At 44.3% G+C, this 25,365-nt stretch overlaps 1 protein-coding gene across 1 annotated transcript in view; it reads left to right on the top strand.

Moving 5' to 3' along the window:
* Positions 1–25,365, top strand: part of LOC126273058 (cytochrome P450 6k1-like) — a 93,073-nt gene that overhangs the window by 48,054 nt on the left and 19,654 nt on the right. Inside the window, exons 4-5 of the mRNA XM_049976464.1 lie at positions 1,026–1,288; positions 18,689–18,870. Coding sequence (XP_049832421.1) covers positions 1,026–1,288; positions 18,689–18,870 — 445 coding nt within the window. The remainder of the gene's footprint in view (positions 1–1,025; positions 1,289–18,688; positions 18,871–25,365) is intronic.

Genomic DNA, 25,365 nt, shown 5'->3' with positions numbered 1-25,365 from the left:
TAGAAATTTATAGTCACACGAGAAGGCGCTTAGCCGCGCTTAAGTATACGTCGTTTGCATGTAAGCTTAACCGCTTACTGCTGTTACACTGCTATACACAGACCATGCAAAACTGACTCATTCGGTTCATTCCTTCTGTGCGCTGCCATTTTCAAAAACATTAGTGTATGTACGATGCAAATAGTTGTAGCTAGATTATAGCTCTATGGCTAGGTATACAGGGTGATTCAGAAACACGTTTACAAATTGACATGGCTCATTGGGCACACAACAAGGATCCCTAATCACACAGGAAGCAGGGCTCGTAAACGACACGAGTGGGCGCTACCATCACGTGTGGCCTGGTATAGTCGGAGACTGTTTAATTGGTCCGTACGTTCTCCAGGACCGGCTTGATTGTCGCACGTACCTCGTATTCCTGCGAGAGGTCCTGCTAAATGATTTGTCCCTGCCTATTAGCCGCCGAATTCGATTTCAGAGTGATGGAGCCCCTGCGCATTTCAGCAGACAAATGAAGGAACATCTGCAAGCAACACTTCCCGCCCCTGGATTGGTCGTGGTGGGCCAGTCACATGGCACCACGCCCACCCTACCTGGCCTCAGTCGATTTTTTTCTGGTGGCGGGGATCTCTCAGCAACCTTATGTTTGAAACACCTGTTACATCGCCGTGGAACCCGCTGGGCAGGATAGCAGCGGCAGCTGGATGTCTTCGAGTTACAGCAGGTATCTTTGAGAGAGGGCGTGGTTCAATACACCATCAATGTCATGCGTGTCTCGATGCATCTAGACGAAACTTTGAGCATCAGTTGTAATGGGTATCCATTTGTAGAATTGCACTAAATAACTGCAATGCCATTCAATAGCCCGAGATGGCCTTTGCGATCCCTAGTTGCTATGTGATTACTAATCCTTGATGTATGCCCGATGTGTTTGTCGTTTGTAAACGGTATTTTTAATCACCCTTTATACTGGGAAAGCATTCATATGACCACTGTTGCAATCATTGGTCTCTTTTTCCTTGCAGACAATGCAAGACTGTGGGCGCGAATTGGTGGAGGTGTTGGAGGAGCCAGCGAAGAAAGGCCAGATCCTGGAGATGCGGGAGATAGCCGCCAGGTTCACCACCGACATCATCGCCTCCGTCGGTTTCGGACTCGAGAGTAATTCTCAACGAAACCCAGACGCAGAGTTCCGCCGCTGGGGACGAAAATTATTTGAATTTTCGATGAAAAAGAGGATTGCTCGGCTTATGTACAGGTTCTTTCCATTTGTGGCTAAGGCTTTAAGGTGAGTTGTTTGCCGGCCGCGGTGGTCTCGCGGTTCTAGGCGCGCAGTCCGGAACCGTGCGACTGCTGCGGTCGCAGGTTCGAATCCTGCCTCGGGCATGGATGTGTGTGATGTCCTTAGGTTAGTTAGGTTTAAGTAGTTCTAAGTTCTAGGGGACTAATGACCACAGCAGTTGAGTCCCATAGTGCTCAGAGCCATTTTTGAGTTGTTTAAAACTGCATTTACTCTTTAAAGCGCGTTACATTGCAATGATACCGAGAAAAATCCTATCAGCCCCATGAGACTTCACGCTACAACAGTGTAACAGTGAAACTTCCTGGCAGATTAAAACTGTGTGCTGGACCAAGACGAACTTGGGACGTTTGCCTTTCGCTGGCACGTACCCTACCCACTTCTTTTTCTCATTTTGTTCTTTATTGTTCGTCGCACTTCGCGCGGGGCGGACGTCACATGAAAACTGTTCATGTTCATCAGTGATCAATCAATTTCTTTTTTATTACAGAGAGCAACCAGCTCTGTGACTGAACACGTTGAGCTACCATGCCTCCACCGGCTGTGCTACACCAAGCACGGCTGACAACCAGTCCTCACAGCCTCACTTCCGCCAGTACCTCGTCCCCTTGCCTCCAAACTTCACAGAAGTTCTCCTGTCAAACCTACAAGACCAGCAGTACCGGAAGAAAGGACATTGCGGAGACATGGATTAGTCACAAACGAGGCCAAAGATTCCGAGTTCGAGTTCCGTGTGACTCACAGTTGTATCTGCCAGGAAGTTTTGTATCAGCGCACACTTCGCTGCAGAGTGAAAATTTCATTCTGGGAACATCTCCCAGGCTGTCACTAAGCTACGTCTCCTTTCTTTCAGGAGAGCTGGTCTTGCAAGTTTCACAGGCCAGCTTCTGTCGAGTTTGGAAGGTAGAAGACGAGTTTCTGGTGGAAGTAAGGCTATGAGAACAAGAGGCGAGTCGCACTTGTATAGCTCAGTCAGTAGACCATATGTCTGGAAAAAGCAAAGCTCTCGCATTCGAGTCTCGGTCCGACACACAGATTTAATCTACCAGGAAGGTTCATATCGAAGCACAGTCCACGGCGGGGAAAACATTTCTTTACAGTCCACAGAGGGAAAAGTTTCATACCAGTGTAACACTTTCACTATTGCGATAAAGATCAGAGAAGAAGAGAGTCCACGAAATTCTTCACATTTTCCGTATCCAATTGTAGCGACTCATTGATAATTAGAGCCTATAGCTACCAAATTGTGGAGATGTCGGCTGGTGTGTTTCAGCTGCTGTTCCAAAGAGACCCAGACGTCTTCTACGGGATTAAGATAGGAAGATATAGTGGGCCAGTCAAAATACCTTAAGGTGTTTGAGAGTTCGCCAAAGATGGAACGAATTCGTGCAGTTCTGTGAACATGGGTGTTGTTATCTTTGAAGACTGGAGTGCCCAGAGAATACACATCATGAAGATGTATAAACATAGTCTGCTGGGCACGCTGGGGGACGAGTTAGTGGCGGTAACAAGCTTTGATGGCCTCGGAGAACAGTGTTAACAGTTAGAAACAGCTTTATTGATCTTGGTGGATAGCGTAGTGAGTCAGGCTCGCCTCTTCTGGCTGACACTGACTAAGGCAATGTATGGGCGGCAGCTTCCTTCTGGTGCTGCTGTGCTTTCACTTTGCATTGTTGAGGCAAGCAGTCTCTGTAAGCCAAGGGTGTTGATGTCAGCCGCCCGTCTTGTTGTGCTGCGATGACGCCCTACTTGGGAGGTGGCCCTTAGGCTACCGTGTTGGTGGCGTCTGCATCACTTTCCTCGGTATCACGTAGGTTCAGCGGCCGTAGCTCATTGTCCCCTTGCTTGGTGCCGTCAGTGAGACGGAATGCGAAGGCAGGGTACTTGCGGGGCACGAACCACTGCACTCGGAGAGCAGTCAGCTACTGGTTGGTTTTGTGTAATCGAGTCCCGCGACTAGCTCAAGCGTCACACTAAGCGCTCGTAGACGGCAGATTGGCCTGGCTGAGACCCCAAGTCCCATGAAGGACTTAGTGCCGACCGCAGGTGCAGCACATTCTCCAACCCATCGCCAGGTCCTGATGGAATTCTAATTCGGTTTTACAGAGAGTACTCTACTGCACCGGCTGCTTACTTAGCTTGCATTTATCGCAAATCTCTTGCCCAACGTTAAGTCCCGAGTGATTGGAAAAAAGCGCAGGTGACGCCTGTATATAAGAAGGGTAGAAGGACGGATCCTCAGAATTACAGACCAATATCCTTAACATCGGTTGGTTGCAGGATTCTTGAACATATTCTAAGTTCGAATACAATGAATTTCCTTGAGACAGAGAAGTTGCTGTCCATGTATCAGCACGGCTTTAGAAAGCATTGCTCCTGCGAATCGCAACTCTCCCTTTCTTCACATGATATCTTGCGATCCATGAATGAAAGGTATCAGACGGATGCCACATTCCTTGAATTCCGGAAAGCGTTTGACTTGGTGCCCCACTGCAGACTCCTAACTAAGGTACGAGCATATGGGATTGGTTCCCAAGTATGTGAGTGGCTCGAAGACTTAAGTAATAGAACCCAGTACGTTGTCCTCGATGGTGAGTGTTCATCGGTGGTGAGGGTATCATCTGGAGTGCCCCAGGGAAGTGTGGTAGGTCCGCTGTTATTTTCTATCTACGTAAATGATCTTTTGGATAGGGTGGATAGCAATGTGCTGCTGTTTGCTGATGATGCTGTGGAAGGTGTCGTCGTTGAGTGACTATAGTAGGATACAAGATGACTTGGACAGGATTTGTGACTGGTGTAAAGAATGGCAGCTAACTATAAATATAGACAAATGTAAATTAATGCACATGAATAGAAAAAGAATCCCGTAATGTTTGAATACTCCATTAGTAGTGTAGCTCTTGACACAGTCACGTCTATTAAATATTTGGGCGTAACATTGCACAGCGGTATGAAGTGGGACAAGCATGTAATGGCATGTGGGGAAGGCGCATAGTCGTCTTCGGTTCATTGGTAGAATTTTGGGAAGATGTGGTTCATCTGTAAAGGATACCGCTTATAAAACACTAATACGACCTATTCTTGAGTTCTGCTCGAGCGTTTGGGATCCTTATCAGGTCGGATTGAGGGAGGACATAGAAGTAATTCAGAGGCGGGCAGCTAGATTTGTTACTGGTAGGTTTGATCATCACGCGGAAATGGTTCAGGAACTCGGGTGGGAGTCTCTAGAGGTAAGGAGGCGTTCTTTTCGTGAATCGCTAATGAGGAAATTTAGAGAACCAGCATTTGAGGTCGACTGCTGTACAGTTTTACTGCCGCCAACTTACATTTCGCGGAAAGACCACAAAGATAAGATAAGAAAGATTAGGGCTCGTACCGAGGCATATAGGCAGTAATTTTTTCCTCGTTCTGTTTGGGAGTGGAACATGGAGAGAAGATGCTAATTGTGGTACGAGGTACCCTCCGCCACGCACCGTAAGGTGGATTGCGGAGTATGTATGTAGATGTAGATGTAGATGCAGCTGTCCCAATTGTCACGATCTCTGACGTTGCTCTGGCGTATGTTGGTACTGCTGGTGATACGAACTGATCCCTGCCTTGTAATCGAGACTTAGTTATATGCGTCCAGTGCCGATTTGTTTCGTTAAAACCCGACGCCTCGTCACGGTGCCAGAACAAGAGACTCGCCCTGGTGTGGTAGCAACACCCCACTGGCTACCTGGTTATGGCCGTGCAACGCAATTTAACGTTGACCTCTGTTATCCTAGCTGCAGAATCGCGTGTTTGTTGTTGTAACCCGCATCTCGCCACATATACATGTAACGTCCAGCGTCTGTTAATGCAACACTATTTGGTATATCCACTCTATTTTTCCTTACTTAAGGACTAATTATTTTCCTACCAAAGACTGGTTTGCGGCACTATACAAGTAAGGACAGTACTTGGTCACTGAGAATTTTGAAACTGACACCTTACTTAGTGTACGTGCTTCCTGAATAAGTCGATTCAAATGAATGTAAGAGAAAAATGTCCAAATCATTACATAACTACCTCTTGCTTGCACCTCACTATCCACATACTGCCCGTCAAATGCTCATTGGACCGTTGGTAGTCTTCACGCCTTGCATCAATTACAAAATGTCTACTTTTCCGGGCACCTAACACACCTTTAGTGAGCTAATGACCATTTTCTGTGGTTTTTCGCCCACTCGCGACATACGTCTTTATATTCCCCTTTCAGGATGCTCCTTTTGTCAGGATAGCTTACTCTACACGTCCACTGACTGCAGTTACCTTCACAAAGTGCACTAGGAAAAATGTTGTTTGTGCCTCTACATTCCCTGATAGCACCAAATAACGTTGGCGTGACAATCCTCTCCGGTCCCTGTTAGTTGGGATCTTTTATGACCATCGTTCTTATGCCTTATTACATGCGTACACAGTTCCTTATAGACATGGTAGACTGTCAGCGTTGATACACCAACAAAGAGGGATACATCACTAACTGTAGTGTCCCAGGTATTTAAATATGGTAGCTCCTTTCTGTAATTCAGTCACATCTCTACGTCGATCCAAAGTGCTGTGCGCTGCTCCTATAAAACCTACTAAAGTGCGGGTCATTTATGACGGCGGCCGAGTTTAGGTTCGTTCTGCGCATCTGACGTCACAAAACACAGTCAGCCAATGAACGGAGAACGACGTTGCCAGTGCTCGACTGCAGTGCAGAGCACGGACGAATGTCTTCAATTTTAGACACATTCAGTCATAAATAAAGTCATTGAACAAAAGGAATGTCTTGATAGCTGTCTTTCTTTTATAGAAAGTTTGGAAAAAGCATTCTTTCTACCAATTGCTTCATAGCCCGCATCTCGTGGTTGTGCAGTAGCTTTCTCGCTTCCCGGGCCTGGGTTCCTAGGTTCGATTCCGGGCGGGGTGAGTGATTTTCTCTGCCTCATGATGGCTGGGTGTTGCGTGTTGTCCTTAAGTTAGTTAGGTTTAAGTAGTTCTAAGTTCTAGGGGACTGATGACCATAGATGTTAAGTCCCATAGTCCTCAGAGCCATTTGAACCAACCAATTGCTTCATATTCTATTAATTAATTAAACAAAACAAGCAATAAGCTTCCTAATTCAGGCGACCGAAAGGAAAGGTGTTTGTATCATTCTCACTAACCGCATTTTTGCAATTAAGAACAGCGGTAATTGTTTATTTCCTATTGTACTTCGACGAAACGTGAGTTATTCATAGTCATACCAACAGTGTTTGTCGGTATTTTGCGTGATATTTTAAATTCCTTGGGAAGATGTATCGAACTTGTGATAGTGTAATGGTTACAGGAGCGCCCTGGTCCCGTGATTAGCGTGAGCAGCTGCGGAACGAGAGGTCTTTGGTTCAAGTCTTCCCTCGAGTGAAAAGATTAATGTCGCCGGCACGGTAGCTCAGCATGTTCGGTCAGAGGGTTTAGCTACCCTCTGTAATAAAAAACCTGAGTGAACGGATCAACGAACAACCTGAACGGATGTCAACGGACGTCCGCCACGAACAAATTCAACGAACACTATAGAACAAAATGAGATTAAAAAAAAAGTATATGGCTGCTAAGCGAAAGGTTCTGAGTTCAAACCTTGATCGGTGCTTAATATTTTCTTTATTTAAAAACAATGTCTTACTTCATGAATTTTATTCGTTTGAACGTAATTTTTTGAAATTTCTAGTGGGAACTAAAATCGACGATACGGAAAGTATACGATATAGAATGTTACCTCTGCAAACTCTTCAAATTTCGTGCAGTGGTTTACTACATCTAATGCTGCACAATAACTGCGTTGAACATCGAAACAAAATTAAGTCATTTATGGGGGGAAGGTATCAGTCAAGAAGATGTGTAAAATTCAAATTTTTGGGCCAAATACTTTTTGTGAAATCGAATGATAAAGTGTGTCAAAGCAGTCGAAACACCATGTGTCTGCACAGGCGACCAGTGCAGTGATGATTAAATCGCGTACATCGCGGAATGCGGGGAGCACGTCTCTGTAGCTGCGAAATGGTTAATGCGGCCGTGGTGGCTTTACTTCATAAACTGCGCGCTCCCCCCTAAACGTAAGTGCTTCTCCTGGCGCGTACAACTGGCAACGCAGCAATCTTCCGCGTCTGGGGGGGAGGGGGGGGGGGACATGCGCGAACCGCCAAGATAAATGAATTGAACTATTGCACGTACACAGACTTCACTGTGACGAAAGCCAGTCAGAGAGAGTGTTTCGTGCTTTTCAATTTTTTTTTATTATGGCTCTCCAGTGTAAGTCATTGTAAGAAGTAGCGGTATGGTTGAGGCATTGAGTTGTCTTCGGCTGTGGGGGCATGACATCCAGCAATGCCGACAGAGCATAGCATGGCGGAGCGATGGTGTGACGCCACTGCATCTGTTAGCCACGTCCCCATACTCGGCAGCTGAGTCGGAGGCGGCCGATACACAGTTGATGTCTCCAGCACTGCCCGGCCGGTGACAATGGGCGACGCAGCGACCCACTGCAGACGCATTGCTGCTCCAGGGCTCGGCTCCCCTGCAGTAATGGCAGCTCTTTGTCTCATGTCTCAGGTCAGCTTGCCCCGATGCAGCGTCAAACTTCAGACCCCGTACAGCATTCTGGAAACTTTAGAGGAAAACAGTAGGGTATTGCTTGAAAGACTAAGCAAGTGGTGCTTAGGAAACAAACTAAAAACAGCAGCGCACAAAACAGTCTATATGTCTCTAAAAGGAATATTATTAAGAACGAGAAATCCAACAAACAATGGCTCTGAGCACTATGGGACTTAATTTCTGAGGTCATCAGTCCCCTAGAACTTAGAACTACTTAAACCTAACCAACCTAAGAACATTATACACATCCATGCCCGAGGCAGGATTCGAACCTGCGACCGTAGCAGTCTCACGGTTCCAGACTGTAGCGCCTAGAACCGCCCGGCCACCCCGCCCGGAAGAATTCCAACAGCGAGAGTAAATGACCAACCTGTGGAAAGAAAAAAAAGCATATAGATACCTTGGAATTAACATCGATGTAAAGCAACTGGGTAGAAAAAGAGTCGAGAACCTACCAGTTCCTTGCTAACATAAAAAAAAGAACACGAACGATATACTTCCGTACAAGCGATGGAGCTATACACTACTATAGAGCCTGTATAGGGAGGGAGTGGCCAACCGGACGATACGGCTGCCATTTTTCTGCCAAACTGCGGGCGGGACTTTTGAATGGCTAATAGTGGAGTAGTGGAGTACACACTCACCGAATCAAAAGCAAAAGACAACATGGCGGAATCATTCATTAAGTGCCTTTGTTTATAAGAATAATGTCTTATAATAATGTTCACACAGCCAATTTACAGGTCTGTTTCCAATTTAACGATATATATTGCAAGTTGTTTTATATGCAGTAAAAATCATAAACGACTTACTTTACATAGATAAGAGTACTTGGTTGGTTTCCACAAGGCTCCTGTTTGATTTATGTCAGCCCTGTTGACTGCGACTGCCCACTGCTTTCGTCTTCCTCATTGCGTGGAAATGCTAACATGCGAAATCCACCTTCGCCTCTATTGAAACAACCAAATGCAGCACAACCTGGCATCGTTTACGAACGACTGCAGAACGAATTACATATGTCGAAAGCAATACTGTACAATTACTAACGTCTTTACTTCAAACATGTAGGCCTACCGACTTCATCACAAAACGCTTCATTATTTCAACTCGTATTTAAAATCGCAAACGCAAATTACGTACTAAAAATGATATACAACTAAATCGGACATGAATGGACAACGCATAAGTCTCTCAATAATTCAAATACCTTTTAATCGTTTCCAAAAGTCCTCTGAACTTCAATTCAACTCAAAAGCACGGCGAACATAGAAAGCGCGAGAGACGTTTGGCGCCATTTTTCTGCCAAAGATAATCAACCAAACACGTGCAGCTTCACCTGTGGCCACTCTGCCTGTATACAGGCTCTCTATACACTACCGATCGGGACATGGTCCGTACCTTAGCTACTTACTAAAAATTGGACAGCACGCTACAGCCACTGGCGACTTTGGAGCAATCAGTACCACAGATCACGTCGCCTGCAGTGTGCAGAACAGGACAGGAACGCAATTGGAAGTGCAAATGTCTATATTATAATAAGGAATGACGAACTGTGGCAGAAGATGAATTCCCTTGGAGCTAAGATATCAGCTTACGAACTGCGAGCCTTTCTCATGGCTGAGAGAAAATCATGAAGATGTTTTATATCATGATAACGTCCACCTACAACAACCTTGTAAGGTAACGGGCGAGCTGTGGCACCCTGGAAATAATCTAAGTTCGGAGTTGGTGTGGCCGCATGGGCCGCTCGGCAAGCCGGGCCCTGGCAGCGGCCACGTGTTGCCCAACATTAGCTGAGCGACGGGGGTGGTCCCAGCGCGTGGCTGCGAATTCCTTGGTGACGCTGTGCCGATTAAAGAGACGTGTACGCCGGGAGAGCCAAAGATTGCGGACTTCGTGAAACCTTAATCACAGACATTTCACAGTTCGTATGGAAATTAATAGTACCTAGATGAATCATAATACCTCAAAAAGAGACATTTCTATTATTTGCACGGTGATTTCGATGGTGTAATCAGATTTTCAATATCTTCATTAATTTAAAGTTTAGTATCTGACTGTAAATTATAAAAGTAACACCCAACAACGAATTTCCAAAATCCAAACGGTTCATCCAATTTCGTCGATCGACGTGTCGTTATAAAGCTATTAGTAAAAACCTAAATTGGTATAAATTACAGGCATGTAACTTGAATAGTACATGAATTATTGGAGGTCAAAGTGGCCGATTACTATCGATCGCGCCACACCATAAGTACTTCATAGTTACACGAAAAAACGCTAGCAACATGCTTATAAATATATTTATTCATCTATAACTTTGTTTATATCCTATATATACTATTCGTGAAGAAATTGGTTAAATATTTACTGTGTTTTAGAAAGCACAGAAACATTAGGCTACTGGCCTACCTTTTGTTCTGTTCCTTTGATATACACTCCTGGAAATGGAAAAAAGAACACATTGACACCGGTGTGTCAGACCCACCATACTTGCTCCGGACACTGCGAGAGGGCTGTACAAGCAATGATCACACGCACGGCACAGCGGACACACCAGGAACCGCGGTGTTGGCCGTCGAATGGCGCTAGCTGCGCAGCATTTGTGCACCGCCGCCGTCAGTGTCAGCCAGTTGGCCGTGGCATACGGAGCTCCATCGCAGTCTTTAACACTGGTAGCATGCCGCGACAGCGTGGACGTGAACCGTATGTGCAGTTGACGGACTTTGAGCGAGGGCGTATAGTGGGCATGCGGGAGGCCGGGTGGACGTACGGCCGAATTGCTCAACACGTGGGGCGTGAGGTCTCCACAGTACATCGATGTCGTCGCCAGTGGTCGGCGAAAGGTGCACGTGCGCGTCGACCTGGGACCGGACCGCAGCGACGCACGGATGCACGCCAAGACCGTAGGATCCTACGCAGTGCCGTAGGGGACCGCACAGCCACTTCCCAGCAAATTAGGGACACTGTTGCTCCTGGGGTATCGGCGAGGACCATTCGCAACTGTCTCCATGAAGCTGGGCTACGGTCCCGCACACCGTTAGGCCGTCTTCCGCTCACGCCCCAACATCGTGCAGCCCGCCTCCAGTGGTGTCGCGACAGGCGTGAATGGAGGGACGAATGGAGACGTGTCGTCTTCAGCAATGAGAGTCGCTTCTGCCTTAGTGCCAATGATGGTCGTATGCGTGTTTGGCGCCGTGCAGGTGAGCGCCACAATCAGGACTGCATACGACCGAGGCACACAGGGCCAACACCCGGCATCATGGTGTGGGGAGCGATCTCCTACACTGGCCGTACACCTCTGGTGATCGTCGAGGGGACACTGAATAGTGCACGGTACATCCAAACCGTCATCGAACCCATCGTTCTACCATTCCTAGACCAGCAAGGGAACTTGCTGTTCCAACAGGACAATGCACGTACGCATGTATCCCGTGCCACCCAACGTGCTCTAGAAGGTGTAAGTCAACTACCCTGGCCAGCAAGATCTCCGGATCTATCCCCCATTGAGCATGTTTGGGACTGGATGAAGCATCGTCTCACGCGGTCTGCATGTCCAGCACGAACGCTGGTCCAACTGAGGCGCCAGGTGGAAATGGCATGGCAAGCCGTTCCACAGGACTACATCCAGCATCTCTACGATCGTCTCCATGGGAGAATAGCAGCCTGCATTGCTGCGAAAGGTGGATATACACTGTACTAGTGCCGACATTGTGCATGCTCTCTTGCCTGTGTCTATGTGCCTGTGGTTCTGTCAGTGTGATCATGTGATGTATCTGACCCCAGGAATGTGTCAATAAAGTTTCCCCTTCCTGGGACAATGAATTCATGGTGTTCTTATTTCAATTTCCAGGAGTGTATGTTTATTTAATTTGTTTATGTATCTAATGATGTGTGTTAGAGCGTGTTTATGGTCCAGCCGTAGGAATATTTATTTAATTTCAAGTTATTTAAATGTAAATCCAGAATTTCGAATGCATTTTATTATCACATGCTGCGACATCGTCCGGTAAAAACAGAGACCCGTATATGTAATAAGTTTTCGTTAATTTACGTCTGTGGTCACAAACATTTTGTTAACAGATTACCAGTTTCGACCTTTAATTACCGTCATCAGATCTGCAGCAATACTGGGAAAAACATAAGTATACTCGCAAACTGTGTACAGCTTAAGGACAATACGCAGACGATAATGAAAAGTGGTACTGACAAAATTTACATTTATGCACTTTAAATATGACGAGGCATACCTGTTTATAAAAACAAAGTCCTAATGTACTGCAGCCATAGTGGCATCGTCAAATGTTAAATGTGGAATCAGCACCAGAATCGTCAAATACATATAAATAACATCACATGCACGAGTCATGTTGTCAGTAGCACTAGTGTTTAAAACAAGCTGCCGTACAGTTGCTACAAGATGTTTGTGTTGTAAGTTCACCAGAGGTCGCTAATGTCGACATACACTAGTTTTCAATAAGTAATTGAAACAGCGAAAATAAAGAGGGATACAATAGTTGAAGTCTGTAATAAGCTTATAATGTATAAAAGACATTACGGTAATAAAAAGCAACCAAAAGAAGAACACGACAAAAGTAATATATTTAAAAAGACATAAATATTTAACAACGTTGATAGTGCACCGGGTAATATTAAACAACCAAAAAAGAAATCGCTAAAGAAGCCACAAATGAAAAAAAAACATAGTGCTGCACATAATCAGCGCCCTCTGTTAGCGCTAACGCCAGAATTCCGCTTAGGCGGGAAGTATCTTGAGGAACGTGACCGGCAGAGGGCCCCTTGTACCTTGCGGTACTCCGTTGCAAGAAAAGAATGATAAAATTCCGTTCCAGTAAATGTTCCATATTATCTGATTAATTCAGTCTACGAAATGAATGGACAAGGAACAAGAACATACTAGAGTCATGCATAAAACGTATGTAAAAGAAGTAAATATGTGAGGCACTCAATAACAGGTGAACTTATGAATACACTATATATAACAGAGGCATGCAGTCATTAGACTTTTACGAACAGAAACCAAACTGTCGCCGTGTTTTTTTTAATTGTCTGTCTATTTTTTTACCTGTTTGCTTCGTATGTATTTTAATAGCATCATCATCCCTCTGTTCTTTGTTTTAAATTCCACGATTTTTTTTCGCTGTTTTACTCTTTAAGTTTCTGATTTTATCGCCTGTTTTTATTATTTATTCTCTTCATCTTTTTTAACAAAGTCTGTAGGCTGAAGAGTGGCATACCACGCTGCTTCCAGCCCGCCCCCTTCGGGGGGGAATTGAAATTCGATAAAGAAAACAAAAAAAAAGTGATTAGACGGATACGAATCCACTACACTTCCCGTAAACTCGATCCTCCTCACCCACTGGTCTCTCCCATCCTCTCCCACCCCCGTCTGTTGCCGCACCTGTACCTACATGTCCCGCCTGCTCTCCATCTCTCCACTCTCAATACCCTCTCCCAAGGTGGCTTCCGCCAGCTCCCCCTCCCTGATGATGCCCCCCTCCCTTCCCTCTACCCCTCCTACCAACTTTGATCCTCCCTCTCTCTTCCTGTGCTTGTTCCTATGGGCACCCTCTCTCCCTTCTCTCCCCCTTCCCTCCCTCCTCCTTTTCTCCCCACTTCTCCCCCGGGCTTCCCCTACCCCCATACCTCCATTCCTCCTCCCATCTCCTCTGCCATTGGCATCTTTGCTCTCCCCTCTCCATCCCCCTCCCCCTTCTTCCCCTCTTGGCAGGTCCCCGGACTCGCACACGCTATGTGGACATTCGCGCGCCAGAGATCATCGCCATCCATTTCTCGTGTGTGTGCCATCGTGCTTGTGTTCAGTATTCGCCATCCCGCTCTAACGTTCACATGTGCCGTCGAAATCATCAGTGTTTGTGCGTTGTGGTGACAGTTTTTAGTGTGATTTTCGTCGAGTGTGAACGGCTTTGTGTTTTTTGTATTCTGTGTCTACTGCTTTTGCCCACCATTTTTTTTGGTCTATGTGAAGAACAGCATCGGATGCTGCTGCCAGCCTGCCTGATGTACAGGTGATTAAAATAACAATAAAGGAAAAAGAAGCAGTGATTAGAGCAAAACATTGTCAAACTAAGAAAATTGGGCATTGGGTACAAAGACATTTTGCTAGTTAAGTAGTTTAGTTGGTTCTCTATTTTTTGCTTTATAAATTTCAAGCTCATCTAACAAATTAAGAGCACGGCCTTTTTCCATTCTGAGTAGAGTTTTTGCTGCAGAACTGCTGATGGTCATTAAAGACCGAAATTGGTAATCTATTAACAAAAGTATGTGACCACAGACGTAAATTAAAAGAAACGTATTTTATTATCTTTGTGTGGGTGCGCTGGCTTGAAGGCATGGCTCGAGCGCTCTAGCGAATCACAGCGTTCGTGAATGGGGAGACAGGGTGGAAGAGGGAAAAGACTGCTGGGCTGTGCAGCGCGAGGGAGAGAATGGGACAGGACACGGGAAGTGCTGGACGCGGCGGCGCGAGGGACGCAAGGTCGCGAGAGGGACTTGGAGAGCGTGGAGCGGTTTGTGCGTGGTCCTAGCAGATAGGAATACTTCCTACTGCTGACTTGTGCACTTGTGAGATTTTCGTAGTTTCTACAGTGAAGACGTAGTCTGCGTTTAGCAGTGAATATCTTGCGAGCTATGTTGTTGCTCATAATTAATTACGTGCAGTAGCAATCTATTGTTCCTCAGTTATTCAACTTTTTATTTTATTTAATTGCTGGACCATCGACACCAATAACTGTTTTGCAGAAATATACCACATTCTCAAAAGTACTTCTACTATCGTACTCATTATTTAAAGCCATTAAGATTACCTGCATATTTTATTTAATTGCAATTATATAGGGTGTTACAAAAAGGTACGGCCAAACTTTCAGGAAACACTCCTCACACACAAAGAAAGAAAATATGTTATGTGGACATGTGTACGGAAACGCTTACTTTCCATGTTAGAGCTCATTTCATTACTTCTCTTCAAATCACATCAATCACGGAATGGAAACACACAGCAACAGAACGTTGTGTGACGTCAAACACTTTGTTACAGTAAATGTTCAAAATGTCCTCGGTTAGCGAGGATACATGCATCCACCCTCCGTTGCACAGAATCCCTGATGCGCTGATGCAACCCTGGAGAATGGCGTATTGTATCACAGCTGTTCACAATACGAGCACGAAGAGTCTCTACATTTGGTACCGGGGTTGCGTAGACAAGAGCTTTCAAATGCCCCCATAAATGAAAGTCAAGAGGGTTGAGGTCAGGAGAGCGTGGAGGCCATGGAACTGGTCCGCCTCTACCAATCCATCGGTCACCGAATCTGTTGTTGAGAAGCGTACGAACACTTCGACTGAAATGTGCAGGAGCTCTATCGTGCATGAACCACATGTTGTGTTGTACTTGTAAAGGCACATGTACTAGCAGCACAGGTAGAGTATCCCGTATGAAATCATGATAACGTGTGAAACGTCCCCTTAGAACAATTATACATGATTGTGATTAAACTGAAACACAATATTTTTAGCGCAACGCAATCTGACTTCCAAAAATCCCTACGAAAGAATGGCCCTGACTAACATTAACCTATACGTTTCACAAATCACATACCTCACAAAAATCTTCGTTACTCAAGCTACTGCAATACAGCGAGCGCCACTACTGCCAGGTAAATAAAAGATTCAAACTACTGAAGGCACTAACTACTGATAGGCATAGTTAGCAAATGAAAGATTTTAATACAGAACAAACAATGTATTTACCTTAATAGTCATTATATATATATATATATATATATATATATATATATATATATATATATCAGTCCGTGACACCAATTCTTACAAATTTCAAAACTCCGCCATCTCTCTCCCCACGTCCACCACTGCTGGCGGCTCACCTCCAACTGCGCAACGCTACGCGCTGTTAGCATCCAGCTGCTGCTGCCCAACACTACAATGGCAGACAACAATGCAAACCAGCCACAGACTGCACACGGCACAGCCAGTGATTTTTCATACAGAGCGCTACGTGCCGTTACCAATAAGAAAACGTAAACAGCCTACTTACACGTGCTCCATTGAGCTTAGGTGGAAGAACATGGGGCCCAATCAAGACATCACCTACAATGCCTACCCAAACGTTCACAGAAACTCTGTGTTGATGACGTGATTGCACAATTTCGTCCTTCAATTGGGCCAACTGGCGGTGAATCAAGGAAGTACAGTACATACTGTCGAAACTAAAATGAGCTCTAACATGAAAATTAAGCGTTGCGGACACATGTCCACATAACATCTTTTCTTTATATGTGTGTGAGGTATGTTTCCTGAACGTTTGGCCGTACATTTCAAAAAGTCAGTATAAATTTGAAAACTTAATAAACCACGGAATAATGTAGATAGAGAGGTAAAAATTGACACACATGCTTGGAATGAAATGGGGTTTTATTTGAACAAAAAAAACCATATTGCTAGACGCGTTAAAGATCTCTTGCGCTCGTCGTTTCGTGATGATCGTGTGCTCAGCCGCCACTTTCGTCATGGTTGGTCTCCCAGGTCCCCAGACCTCAGTCCATGCGATTATTGGCTTTGGGGTTACCTGAAGTCGCAAGTGTACCGTGATCGACTGACATCTCTAGGGATGCTGAAAGACAACATCCGATGCCAATGCCTCACCATAACTCCGGACATGCTTTAAACTGCTGTTCACAACATTATTCCTCGACTACAGCTATTGTTGAGGAATGATGGTAGACATATTGAGCATTTCCTGTACAGAACATCATCTTTGCTTTGTCTTACTTTGTTGTGCTACTTATTGCTGTTCTGATCAGATGAAGCGCCATCTGTCGGACATTTTTTGAACGTTTCTATTTTTTTGGTTCTAATAAAACCCCATGTCATTCCAAGTATGTGTGTCAATTTGTACCTTTCTATCTACATTATTCCGTAATTTATTCATTTTTCAAATTTATACTGACTTTTCGATCACCCAGTATATTTTATACTGTAGACTCAGCAGTATTTGGCTTGAATGCGGCAGCTTTGTATCGCAGCCCCTAGACGACAAAACCAGCCAAAACTTTTAATACTACAACTCTGGACTCTGGGTCAGAGGGTACGTAGCTGAGAGTCACCACACTGTCATCTCATTCATTATTGATTGAAAGCCCGCAACTTTCTGGAAGCAATTTGGACACGAGCCTCGGGGAAGGCCAGGAAGGAATTACCAAATCCCTGACAGCCATCTCCCAACCTCTACACCTTGGGTGGCACAGTAACTCACTGTGTTAGGGTTAACCATCCAGACAAGTGAGAGCTCCTGCTTGGTTGTAATATGAAGTACAGCAGTGTAGTCTAGTGTAGTGTTGTAGTAATGTAGTCCAGAACTATAAATTACAGAATTTGTGACCTACCAATGTTACATAGCGAAACAGGCCAGTAGTGTGTGCCTTCTGGATTCTGGATGTCCAAATGGTAAAATTCAGACATTTTCACTTAGCACTATTATTATTTTGTTTTAATATCGTTATTCTTGCAGATTTTTCCCTCTTGAATAGCGTACTGCTTAGTTATTACTAACAATTTGAAATAATATTAAAATATTATGTACCTAATTCTTATCAATTCATGTGCAACATTCGGTCTGTTATTTATCTGTAACAGACCATAAGAATTTAACAGATGATTAAAATAAATAAATTCCGTATATATGGGGTTAGCGCTGCGATACTAACACTAGATGGTTTCAGTACAAAAATGGCTAGGTATTTATACGCTCATGGTCTGCACTTACTTAAACTTTGCTATGGATTGTGGCAGACATACTAAACACATCCGTGTTTGCTGGTTGGAAAATGCTTCCGCCTGCTTCTGCTCTTCCACATAGATGTTTATGTCCTATCTTCAGTAAAGGCAGGTATGTATACACTAACACCGCACAGAGCCGACTGCCTTTATACCGACTTCCACCCTCTACCACGAGAAACGTTGCTATATACTGCACTACTGGCATCAAATTTGATACCATTTGGCAGCAATTGTATGTATACTGGATTTCATACTATTCCATATACACTGTGTACAACTATTCCAAACGACAACGTTAATTTTCCTGCAAATATCCATGCCTTTATACTCATTTCCTCTGCTGTATACCCTACCACGCCTGTTATCTACTCTAAACAGAAACATCACTAATGCACATTAGTGGTCGTTCTACCTATAACAGAACTGCAACCATAATCATTTACATAGCCGTCTAGGTTCAAATGGTTCAAATGGCTCTGAGCACTATGGGACTCAACTGCTGTGATCATTAGTCCCCTAGAACTTAGAACTACTTAAACCTAACTAACCTAAGGACATCACACACATCCATGCCCGAGGCAGGATTCGAACCTGCGACCGTAGCAGTCGCACGGTTCCGGACTGCGCGCCTAGAACCGCGAGACAACTGCGGCCGGCGGGCCGTGTAGGTGTATGAAGTTACATTCGCATTGTATCTACATCAGAAAAACTTGACAACCATATGTGTATTACATCAAATATCACGTACATTGGATTAACGAATGCTGAATACAACAAAAGCGATCGAGGGGAACTTTTATCGATTGAGCGACAACGAGTAAAGTAAGAGAAAGTGCCCTCCTTTGGTTGCGATTTAATCTTACTACTTACTTCGTGACTTTGAATGTATATACGTACTTTCCCTGCTTTCAGGTTACAAAGAGGCGATAATGAAGTCTTCAGATACTTTCAGGAAGTGGTGCATAAGACTGTGGAGTACCGCGAACAGCACAGCATTGTCCGCAATGACTTCCTGCACCTTATGATGCAGCTCAAGAACAGAGGATTCATTGACGAACAAAGCAAAACGGGAGCCCAAGAAATTGATAGCTGGAGTAAGTATGAGCACACAGCTCGATGGGTGTGAGGTCAAACAAGTTAACCACTTCTTCATGAGGCTTCTGGAAAGTGTTTTTATTCGCACACAGCTGAAGGTTTGAACCGCGTAAATAAAATATCCACGGACTTATTTTTAAGTTCTTATAGCAGAAATGGTTTTCCAACGATAGAACCAATGTGTGGATACACATCACCACAAAAGGAAAGAACAGGATAGTGCCTAATTACAATACTCGTGATGAACATCTTGAACACTGGTTAGGAATAACACTAAGAAACAGACTACAAGCAATCGTATTATTGTAATTTTCATATTTATGGTACCATAAGTTCAGAACATAAATATCAATAGATCGAAGCAATTAGAGACAAAGTCAAATATTCTCGAGAAAATCGACATTGAATTTTTCCGAGTAAGTTTAATACTCTAGAGCAGGGGTTGCCAACAAAATTTTCTCGAGGACCCCCTCATCGAGCATGATTGGTATCTCGTCATATCACAGTATCAAGTACCTAAAAAAGCCAAATTAAGAATCTTTTTATACTTTTTCTATTTTTGGTATTTGTAAGAAACATTGACATATTCATTATTGAAAAAACATTCAGCTTAAAACTTTTTAAATTTAGCCATAGTTCTTATTGTTAAATTTTGGATTATTGCTCAAAATCTTTGTCTTCAAATCAGGGTGTTTAGTATAACAAACTCCTTTAAAAAGTAAAAATTGAGTATGAACTGAAAACGATAGGAAAAAATTAAAACTGGTTCTATTGGTCTTTCAAGTGTACTATACTTGAGATTGCATTGAGTAGACATGTGTGAAAAATGAGAAAACACTAATTTCTTACAAGGTAATATTTATTTGAAAAAATACAGTTACAACAGAGTACTCCATCAGTATTCAGTTAGTTTTAATTTTCAGTTCTTAATGAGATGAGTTCAGTCTGACTTTTGAGTTCATTATTTCTGAAATATTATGTTCCAAACCTGAAACTCTCACTCTGAAATCTGGCCGCATGTCCTATATTTGTTTTTCATGAACGCTTTACAAATACTACTGTTTTAATACAGAATATTGAATATGTAAACAACACGGTTTGTGAAAGCACTGGCAATAAATTAACAATGGCCGATTGTCGTCGGAAATGCGAGTTTCTGTGTAAAGTGACTGTCAGTTGTCAGCTGCAAATAGGCAGCGCGCACAGTCTAAGGTATACAGCAGAACTATTTGCCTCTATCTAATTCTAGTTCTGCGTTAGAGTGTGCTAGTGTTAATTGGCTCTAGGAAGACGCTAGACGCAGAAGTTAGGGTTCGCTAAAGCTCTGCTCGTGCAGGAAGCGGCCAAAACAAAAAAATCTGTTATCATACGAAATATAATTAATATATTTTTTATTCTAATATCATCTTGTGGACCCCTGGGGGTCCGCGGACCACCTGTTGGGAACCACTGCTCTAGAGTAATGTTGGTATTCCGGCAGGCACTGTGGCTTTCTTGTAGAATGTTTGCCCTCCTTGCGGGAGGGCCAGGGCTTCATTACCAGCCAGTTTAGGTTTTTTAAACAAAGGTGCATGCACTACGGGCATTTCCATAAAGCGTAAAATACATAGAAGTGAAATGGGCGGGACTGGTGATTAATGGTTCATGCCATGTTTTAGTCATTATCTTTTTAGTCTATTTTTCCATTCACTTCTAATACGTAAGCTTTTTAAATATAAAATTCATCGACTAATGCTAATTAACACACATCGAATTATCATTTTTATGAAAAATACACGTCTGCTTATTTCTAATACCTTGCTCGTCAAGGTAGGATATGGCAGTTACGAAGACGAGCAGTAGAAGCTTTCGTCGTGTGCGAGAGGGCAGTATCTTGCTGAGATGTAGGCTCCAGATGGCTTGCCATGAAGGCCAACATAAAGGGGCCTAGAGTATCGTCGACGTGCTCCTGTGCTGTAAGGGTGCCGCGGATCACAACCAAAGGGGTCCAGAAACACTGAAGAGCCAACGGAAATTGGCACACTTGCGATATATCCTGTATGGACCCGTGAGCACGCAGGAGTGCCGCAACACGACATGGTATGGATTCTACTAACGACTGAAGTAGTGCTGGAGGGAACTGTCGCCATGAATCCTGCATGACTGTCCATAATTCCGTAAAAGTACGAGATCTCTTCTGAACAGTACGTTGCAAGGTATCCCGGATATGCTCAATAATATTCCTGTTTGTGGAGTTTGGTGAGCATTGGAACTTACAAGAGTATTCCCGGAGCCACTCTGTAGCAATTCTGGTAGTGTGGGGTGTCGCATTGTCCTGCTGGAATTGACCAAGTGCATCGAAATGCACACTGGACGTGAATGGATGCAGGTGATCAGACAGTACGTTTACGTACGTGTCACCTGTCAGAGTCGTATCTAGACGTATCAGAAGCCCCATATCAATCCAACTGCTCACGTCTCACACCATTACAAAGCCTCCTCCAGCTTCAACAGTCCCCTACTGACATGCAAGGTCGATGGATTCATGTGGTTGTCTCCATGTCCATACAATTTGAAACGAGACTCGTCCGAGAACAGGCAACATGTTTCCAGTCATCAACAGTCCAATGCCGGCGCTGACGGGTCCAGGCGAGCCGTCCAGCTACGTGTCGTGCAGTCATCAAGATTACACGGGTAGACCTTCAGTTGCGAAAGCCCATATCGACGATGTTTCTTTGAATGGTTCGCACGCTGACAGTTGTTGATGGTCCAGCATTGAAATCTGCAGCAATTTGCGAAGAGTTCCACTTCTGTTACGGTGAACGATAGCCTACAGTCATCGTTGGTCTTGTTCTTGTAGGATCTTTTTTCAGCCGCAGCGATGACGGAGATTTCATGTTTTATATGATTCCTGATATTCAAGGTGCACTCGTGAATTGGTCGTACGGGAAAATCTCCAATTCATCGCTGCCTCGGAGATGTTGTGTCCCTTTGCTCTTGCGCCGACAATAACACCACATACATACTCACTTAATTCTTAATAACCTACCATTGCAGCAGCCGTAACCGATCTAACAGCTGCGTCAGACACTTGTCTTGTATAGCTGTTGCCGACCGCAGCGCCGTATTCGGCCTGGTTACATACCTGGTGTACCGGTATGAAATGAGCGTTTTCTTGTGAAAATGAAACACTAATTTTGAATTGAAAAGTAAAAACATTTTATTCAAAGTACTGACCATTGCTTTCTATACATTTTGACCACGTTTCTGGCAATTTGTGGACACGACGCCAATATAAATGTTCGTCTTTTGAAGCAAACCAATCAGACACCCAATTTTCGAGTTCTTCGTAGGAATCGAAGTGTTCCTCAGCCAATGCGTGACCCATTGATGAAAACAAATGGTAGTCGCAAGGGGTCAAGTCTGGTGAATACGGCGGCTGGCGTGGGGGAGGGGTGGAGGGGGGGAATGCAGCTCCCAGCCAATTGTTTTGATTGTATCCTGAACCAGTTTTGCTTTGTGTACAGGTGCATTGTCGTGTAAAAAAATTACTTTGCCATGTCATCTGGCCCATTCTGGTCTTTTTTCGTTCACAGCGTAGTTCAAATTGATCATTTGTTGTCTGTAGCGATTAGTATTCTCAGTTTCGCTGTGTTTTAGAAGCTCATGATACACCACACCTTTCTGATCCCACCAAACACAGAGCATTGTCTTCTTGCCGAATCGATCTGGTTTTGCAGTCGATGTTGATGGTTGTCCCGGATGGTTATCCCGTTTAGGATTCTTAAAATAAATCGCCGGTAACAATTCGATGCAAAATTGATTTTCTTTCATGTCTTTGAAGCCAATTTTGACTAATGGTTTTTTGGTTTTGCATCTGTCTTTCATTCAATTCGTGTGGCATCCATTTTCCACACTTTCGGTACTTTCCCATAGCTTTCAAACGGTCAGAAACTGTTTGTTGTGCAACATTTAACAATGCTGCCATTTGCTTCTGACTCAAACTACTGTATTATCTTCATCCAATATTGCTTGCAATTCGGCGTCTTGGAACTTTTTTGGTGGTCTTCCACGTTCTTCATTTCTTACATCAAAATCATTATTTCTGAACCGTTGAAACCATCTCTTGCAAGTTGCTTCTGATAGAGCATGATCACCATATGCCTCGACAAGCATTCGATGTGACTCTGAAACACTTTTTTTTTCAAATGAAAACAAAAACTTCATGCTTTCCGCAAATCATCACTTCCTGGTACAAAATTCGACATTGTTAACACGATGAAAACATGATATTGTTTGTTCCATCACTTAATGTATGCTAAATATCTTTGACAGATGTCATACCAACCAAACAAAAAAAAATTAAGGCTCGTTCACAACAAATGTGCCCTGTCGACACATTTGAATCTTAACGCACATTTCATACTGGTACACCTGGTATATCTGGATTCGAATACGTATGCCTATACCAGTTTCTTTGGCTCTTCAGTGTATGTAAAGACATGGCTATCCAGACCACCACTCGGAGTTGTGGGGCCGTATGGCGGGCGACAGTCAGATTGGTGTCCCACCACTGACACGTCTTCTCTGGTCATCGAGGATCAGAACGAAGCGCAACTGGTGACTGAAGACAATTCTACTCCAAACAATGGTATTCTAGGCTCATGGCGTGTCTGGAGACTCCTTCGAGAGCGGGGGGATACTAGCCTGACTCTCGGCTGCCATACGGCCCGATAGCCAGGTGTGATGGGCTGGGGTGGTGTTTCTTTCATGGAAGATTCGCTTACAGCAGGGTGGTGTGTCGACGATATTCTACGCCCCGTTTTGTAACCCTTCATGGCAATCCATCCTGGGCTTACATTTCGGCAAAATATTGCCTGTCCACACAAGAAGGGAGTTTCTTCTGCTTGTCTTCGTGCTTGACAAACCCTACCTTGGCCAGCAAGGTCACCTAATCTCTCACTAATTGAGAAAGTTTGGAGTTTTGTGGGCAGGGCACCACACCATCTCGAAATTTTGACAATGTAGTGGTGCTACAGAAGAATGCTGAAGATAAGGTGGATAGATCACGTAACTAATGAGGAGGTATTGAATAGGATTGGGGAGAAGAGAAGTTTGTGGTACAACTTGACTAGAAGAAGGGATAGGTTGATAGGAGATGTTTTGAGGCATCAAGGGATCATAAATTTAGCATTGGAGGGCAGCGTGGAGGGCAAAAATCGTAGAGGAAGACCAAGAGATGAATACACAAGGCAGATTCAGAAGGATGTAGGTTCCAGTAGGTACTGGGAGATGAAGAAGCTTGCACAGGACAGAGTAGCATGGAGAGCTGCATCAAACCAGTCTCAGGACTGAAGACCATAACAACAACAACACCCGACAGTTGTACAGAATCCAGTGCGATATCTCTCAGGAGAACATACAACATCTCTGCCATGAGCCGGCCGTTGTGGCCGAGCGGTTCTAGGCACTTCAGTATGGAACCGAGGGACCGATACGGTCGCAGGTTCGAATCATGCCTCCGGCTTGGATGTGTGTGATGTCCTTAGGTTAGTTAGGTTTAAGTAGTTCTAAATTCTAGGGCACTGATGACCTCAGATGTTAGGTCCCATAGCGCTCAGAGCCATCTGAACTCTGTCATGAATGCTAAGCCGATTGACTTCTTGCATAAGGGCCAGTGGCGGACCAATGCGATCTTGTTCAAATTGTGAAGCTGTCTCTCTTGAACAAGTCATACACTTTTGTCTGAAACTGTAATCCTCTTATTTTGTCTCTCATGTACTTCGCGTCTACTGATTTCCATCCCATTCGGATCATTCCTTCGTGGTGTGTCGTTATTTTTGTCTTAGAGTGAACAAAGAATTTCAAAATTCCGATCGTCATGTGGCCTCCTTGTAAGTGGTGGTATGAAATGGATCACTTAAAATTGGAGTTGCAGGTTTGTTAGAAGAGGTCTGGGAGGGACCGGTGGATCTAAATCACCTGCATAATGCTAGTGCGACCAATTCTAGAATATTGTGTTCCAGTAGTTTGACTCTAATCATGACAACAGACAACGAATAATGATTTGATTGTTGGTGTTAATAACGATCATCCTCATTTACCTCCTCTGAATTACTGCAGATGACGTGCCACTGAGCACATTTGTTCTGTGCATGCAATACACGTGAGGCGCCTAGTTGTTTCCACTGCACTGTGTGGAATACGAAGGTTCTGTTATAGTTCACTAACCTGCTGTCTTCAAGTTGATGTCCCCAGCGCAGAAAACAGCACGCAGGTCGTAGGTTCTGTATCTTGTAGCTGAAACTGACTTTTAGCGACGTTCTATTGTGAAATAACGTATAACTTCTTTGGGATGCCACTCGCGTATTTTAATATAGCCACACGAGAAGACACACCGAGCGAGGTGGCGCAGTGGTTAGACACTGGACTCGCATTCGGGAGGACGACGGTTCAATCCCGTGTCCGGCCATCCTGATTTAGGTTTTCCGTGATTTCCCTAAATCGCTCCAGGC

The sequence above is a fragment of the Schistocerca gregaria genome, chromosome 5 (assembly GCF_023897955.1).
Source record: "Schistocerca gregaria isolate iqSchGreg1 chromosome 5, iqSchGreg1.2, whole genome shotgun sequence".
Classification (NCBI taxonomy): Eukaryota; Metazoa; Arthropoda; class Insecta; order Orthoptera; family Acrididae; genus Schistocerca; species Schistocerca gregaria.
This window is presented reverse-complemented; position numbering and strand designations above follow the sequence as displayed.